The 6000-nt window shown below is 59.3% G+C and overlaps 1 protein-coding gene across 1 annotated transcript; it reads left to right on the top strand.

Moving 5' to 3' along the window:
* EGR4 (early growth response 4) lies at positions 2784–5587 on the top strand. The gene is made up of 2 exons (XM_021396173.1): positions 2784–3368; positions 3645–5587. The coding sequence occupies exons 1-2, from the start codon at positions 3230–3232 to the stop codon at positions 4925–4927; spliced, it is 1422 nt and encodes a 473-aa protein (XP_021251848.1). The 5' UTR covers positions 2784–3229; the 3' UTR covers positions 4928–5587.

Below are 6000 nucleotides of genomic sequence, written 5' to 3' on the forward strand. Positions count from 1 at the left end.
CCTGGCTGTGCTCCCAGTCACGTTTTCCATGACCTCATGCGCTTCTTTGGAGCCGTCTCTGGCGGTGTCACCTCCCCTCTCAGAGCCGATGCTGCCCTCGCCAACACAGCCAACCCTGCCCAGTGGGAGTGCCAACAAAGAGGGTGATTTACAGATTTCAGAACTGATTTTCTAACGCCAACCGGTTTTTGTTTCTCTGAGGCTAAGCAGAATTGGGTAAATGGGACCATACCCGTGCCACTCCAACCACCCCCATACGATTAGCAGCGGGCATGGTGGGGATGGGTTGATGGTTGGACTTGATGATCTTAGGGGTCTTGTCCAGTCTTAACGACTCTATGATTCTGCAAACAACACAACATCATTTTCCTGCTTCAAACTGAAACACCAATGCTATTTAAGCATATAAAGATGGGACAGGTTTTTTCCACCTCCAGGAGGAAAGGAGGTCCTGCCATCCTCACAAGAATGAGGGCCCTACCCTAAGACCCCCACATCCCTCAGCCCAATGCTGACAAACCAGATCCAACTTGGCACATCCCAATAAAACAAGGGGCACACGGCCTGTTCCAATCCAGAGCTGTTAGAGAACTATGGAGATGTGGCACTGAGGGACAGGATTAGTGGGCACGGCGGGGATGGGTTGGGGTTGTTTTGTTTCCATCCCCAACCTCACAGCCTACTCTCTGACACTCCCTGAATCACCAGCCAGGCTTAACGCTTCTTTGCACCTCTCCGCCGGAGATCTCGGTGCATTTTACAGAGGAAAATGTGGGGAAACACTGCTAGACACATCTGAGAGTGCTTTGCCCGAGGTGACGTGGTGAGTCATGGCCCCGCCAGGAATAGCACTGCGGCCTTGCTTGGCCCCATGGATGCAGCCACGGGCCATGCTGTATGTCCCCAGGGCACCCAGCATCCCAGCAAAGCTATAGCCATGCTTCTGCAAACACACAGCTGGGGACCAGGGACACGTCCTCTCCTGGCACAGCTTGCCCGGAGAGGTGGTGGATGCCCCATGGAGGCACTCCTGGTCAGGCTGGATGGGCTCTGAGCACCTGATGGAGCTGTGGGTGTCCCTGCTCATTGCAGGCAGTGGGACCAGATGGCCTTTAGAGGTCCCTTCCAACTCAAACCATTCTACGGTTCTATAATCCCCAGTCCCTTTGCACCTTGCAGCTTTCTCCTTCCTTCCCACCACAGCCACATCCCGGATGCAATGCTCATGGCCAACGCTGACCTTCCCACTGGCTGCACTGTGAATATTGTCACACAACTGTTTTCCAGTGGGCTCCAAATTACCTCGAGAAAGCCTTCCCCTCGTTGCCCAAACCAGCCATGCTCAATGCCAGCTCACCAAGGCATGGCCACTCTGCCGGACCTGGCTCTAAATCCAGGTTGCTCTTGGAAATCTGGAAAACTGGAAACACGGAAAACTGGAAAGAGGGAAAATAGGAAGTTTGGGAGATTGGAAATCTCCAAACAGCTAAGCCGGACAAGCGGTCCAGGATGCTGAGGGCAGCATTGGAAGGAGCCTTCCAAATCACTGCCCTTATCACGTCTGCCCTTAGAACATCCCCTCTGCACCAGTGGGGTCTGTGGGGTCGATGTGCCCTTTCCCAGCCCGAATCCACGCGTGTGGCACCGTCCTGGGTGGGAGCCATGTGCTGGGAGGGCTGGGGCGCGGGAGGAGCTGGCTGCAGCCTTTGGCTGCTCGCCCCATCGCAGCAGGAGCAGCACAGCCAGGATCCGAGTGCAACATGCCAGCAGAAACGGGAAAATGTTGCAAAACCCTTCCCGGGAAGGAGGGGAAAGGGAGGAGGGAGAAACCGCAAGCCCAGCACCTTTCACGCTTCTAGAAGGAACAAGAGCAACAAAAGGCATTCGCGGGGAAAAAATAGCATGAGGCGAATAAGAGCCTGGGGAGATGTAAATCGGGAATAACAGCAGCCCACGTTGGGAGCGGAGCCAGAGCCAGAGCCAGAGCGAGGGCCGCATCCGGAGGGCGCTGCGTCCCAAAATGTGGGGCTGGGGGCTCCGATAGGACCCCCAGGGACGTGCACGCGTGTGTGTGTCTGTCTGTCTGTCTGTGTGTGTGTGTGCGCTTGCACTCGGGTTTGATGGTGATGGGGAGCGGGGTTGCACGCGCACGCAGGGACGCGTGCAGAAGTGCATAGAAATAACACGTAAGTGCGTGTGAATGCACGCGAATGCAGGTGCACACACATGAACTCGCAGCCCTGCGCGCATGAATACATGCACACGAATGCACAGGCGCGCAGGGCAGGCACGGACGCGCGCACACGCGGAGCAAAAGGGACCGCGGCTCTGCAGCACCCGCGCAGCCCGCAGCGATTTGTTGAAATATCGCGATTAATAGTTAAAAAAGAGAGAGAGAGAGAGAGAGAGAGAGAAGGAGGAAGGAAAAGGGGAAAAGAAAATTTAAAAAAAAAAAAAGAGAGAGAAAAAAAAGAACCGAGAGAAAAGGCGGAGGGAGGGGTGGGGGGAGGGAGGGGGCAGCGCGTCACGGGAGAGATTTCCTTATTGGGACTCCCTAGCCTACATCCTGAGTCCATATATGGGCATTTACGTCACGGCAGCCTCACTGGGGACTCCAGAAATGGCTGCGGCGGAAGGGTCGGAGCAGCCCCGCTGCAGCTATAAAGGGGGCGGCGGGGAGGGAGAGCCGGGTGTCAGCACGGGCTGCGCTGCTCCGCCGGCCCCCTCCCGCCCCCCGGGCAAGGAACCCCCGGCCGAGCCCCCAGCACCGCCCCGAGCCCCCCCCGGCACCGTCCTCCTTACCCCTCGGATTGCCCCGCGCGTCCCGCAGCATCGCTAGGATTGTTCCCGGCTCCTCGCCGCATCCCCCGGAGGGTCCCTGGCACCTGCACCGAGCACCCCAAGCACCCCCTGCGTCCCCTGCGTCACCCCAAGCATCCCCCGCATCGCTCCCAGCATCCTGAGCATCACGCCCGGGTACCACGGAGCGGCGCCCGGATAACCCCGAGCATCCTCCTGGAGCACCCTGAGCATCCTCTGCGTAACCCTAAGCATCCTCCAGAGCACCCCAAGCACCGTCCGGATAACCCCAAGCATCCCTGGAGCATCACCTTGAGTACCGCAGAGCATCCTCCGGATAACCCCAAGCATCCCTGGAGCAACCCCTCCCGGCTCACCGGGAGCATCCCCCAGCCCAGCTCCAGCTGATCCCTCCCTGCACCCCAGGGAGATGCTCAACGTGATGGATTTCTCCTGCTCGGACCCGCTGTATTCCAAGTACGAGGAGAGCTGCGAGATGAAAGCCGGGGACCTGCAGGGTTTGGGGCAGCCTGAGCAGCAACTTCTGGCGGAGGCCGAATTCCTCGGAGGTAAGGGCAGGAATAGGGGCACCCTGCTGGGGCTGCATTCCTCAGCCACCAACCCCGCACGTCCCTTCCTCTGCCCCGCAGCCCCTGGCTGTGGGTCTGGCAGTGACCAGGGTGGGGGCGGGGGGGTGAAGCCCAGGGTTCCCTGTGCATCCCTGGGGGTGGGGAGGGGGAGGGGGGACCACGCAGTGACGCATTATCAGACTCCCACCGTTCCCCCCCGTGTCTCCCTGTCTGCACCCCGTCATCTCTCTCACACTGTCCTTTCTGCGTCCCCAGGTGAGCTGCTGGAGTACCCCCCCCCGGGCAGCCAGCTGTCCCCCTCGCTCAGCTACACCGGCAGCTTCTTCATCAAGGCGGTGCCGGAGCACCCCCAGGACCAGGAGTCCCTCTTCAACCTGATGTCAGGGATCTTGGGCATCTCCCCCTTCGCCACCTCCGAGGGCCACCAAAGACACCTGGACGCTCTCTATCCCTGTCCCGAGGTGGCACCCAACCAGATGGACCTCTATCCCAGCTGCCAGCCTGAAATGAATGGCTCCATGCAAGCCCCCTTCGCCGAGCAGGGCTACGGCAGCTTCCCCTCTGCGGACGCCGTGCACCCGCTGCAGCCTCAGCCCTCCTTGGGAACCACCTCCCAGTGCTTCTTCGAGAGCAAGCTGCTGGACACCAAGCAGGACATCAAGCTGCCCTCCAGCTCCGCAGCGCTGGATAAGTTCAAAGCCCCCTGTGCCCAGTGGGAGCCCGTCACCCCACATCAAGCCTTCCTGCCCTCTGGCTTCCATCCCACCGAGACCTTCCCACCGGGGGAGAGCGGCCAGGCCATGTTCCACCCATTGGGCTCCAAGCTGGAAAACGCGCTGACCATCAGCTGCCAGGCAGAACTCGGCGGCCTCGCGGAGGATCCTGGCTGTTTCCCCAGCACCAATTTGGGTTTTGGCTGCGAGCCGGAGAACTTTGCCGACACCAAAATCCATAACCTCCCTGCCCAGCTGATGCCGGAGTTCGACTCTTCCCTGGCACAACCCGAGGTCCTTCCAAATCTGATGGGCTCCACCGAGATCCTCCATCCCCACCCCTCCCCATCCGTGCCCCCCACGGACTTTTTAGGCCACCCCGTGCCGCCCTCCGTCCCCTCCCTGCTGCCCACCCCTCCTACCTTGGCCGAGCCCAAGAAGAAGACACGCCGCACCAAGTGCTCTTCCAAATGCTTCTGCCCCAAGCCCCACGAGAAAGCCTTCGCCTGCCCGGTGGAGAACTGCGTGCGGAGCTTTGCCCGCTCCGATGAGCTCAACCGGCACCTGCGCATCCACACGGGACACAAACCCTTCCAGTGCCGCATCTGCCTGCGCAACTTCAGCCGCAGCGACCACCTCACCACCCACATCCGCACGCACACGGGCGAGAAGCCCTTCTCCTGCGACACCTGCGGCCGACGCTTCGCCCGCAGCGACGAGAAGAAGCGACACAGCAAAGTCCACCTGAAGCAGAAAGCGCGGACGGAGGAGAAGCTCAAAGGGTTGGGGTTCTTCTCGGTGGGTCTCTCCTTCGGCGCGCTGTGAAAACCCAACGTTGGTGATGGGAGACGGCCTTTCCCGATACGGGACGTGGAGCGTCCAATGGAAGAGTCGGGATGGGAGCATTCCATGGTGGGAACCTCCCGTGGTGGGAGCAACCTGGGGTGTGAGCATCCTAGGGTGGCCCTGGAGATGGTGCGGCCATGGAGAAGGTGCCGGAGAAGGTGCCATGGAAGGAGCACCGGGAGGAGGGGTTCAGGCCAGGCAGTGCTGGACAGCGACTCGCATTTCCACGGAATCGTGGAGTCATGGAATCGTCGTGGTTTGAGAAGACCTCTAAGACCATCAAGTCCATCTGCCACCAAGATTTTCCACCATCACCATTGAAATCAACACCTCCAGCCAATGGAGCCATCTCCAACCCCAAGAGACTGAGTCATCCCTACAGCTCCTCTTCCAAGGAGGAAAACGGGGAAAAATATAATGTACAGAAGGGGATTCCCCACAGTTTTTATACCCATGGACACGCCGGCTGGGGCTGCGTTTGCAGCAAGCTGTGCCTCACCCGCGTTGCAAGCAGCGTTCCCGGCGCACCGAGTGTTTTCCCATTGGAAAGCGATGGCGGAAGAGCGGGCGCCGCGCGGTTTCATGATGGAGAGCGGCGTGCAGCGCTGCCCCTTCGGAACGGTGATGTCGTAATTATTATTATTATAAATATTTTCCTGTTTGTACAAAAAAAAAAAAGAACCCATCAGGGCTGTTGCAGAGTTGTGTCTATTTTTGTAATTAAAGATTTGTTCTAATCCGAGCTCTCTCTGCCTTTCAAGCACTTGCGCAGCAGCCAACGGCAGTGGGATTTCTGCTGCGTTTTTTGACCTCCAGCTGCCACATCATGGGGGGAAAATAAAAGAGTGCCCGAATAACTGAGTAGGGAGGGAGAACCCATCAGCAGGGATGGAAAACCCATCGGCAGGGATGGTCTTCATCCCCCTACCACAGGGTGGGCAGCTCTGTCCCAAGGCAGAGAGGGGAAGGGGCCCCCTGCAAGAAGGACGCTGTGGCTCTGGGTTGCTCTGCAGGCAGCGACGTGGCTGCGGATGCTGTGCCCTGGGCACCAG

Source organism: Numida meleagris, chromosome 4 (genome assembly GCF_002078875.1).
Source record: "Numida meleagris isolate 19003 breed g44 Domestic line chromosome 4, NumMel1.0, whole genome shotgun sequence".
In the NCBI taxonomy this organism is placed as follows: Eukaryota; Metazoa; Chordata; class Aves; order Galliformes; family Numididae; genus Numida; species Numida meleagris.

Coding starts and splice junctions, on each gene's coding strand:
- EGR4 (XM_021396173.1), top strand. CDS start 3,230: ATGCTCAACGTGATGGATTTCTCCTGCTCGGACCCGCTGTATTCCAAG. Junction 3,369..3,644: donor GGAGGCCGAATTCCTCGGAG/GTAAGGGCAGGA, acceptor CTGCGTCCCCAG/GTGAGCTGCTGGAGTACCCC.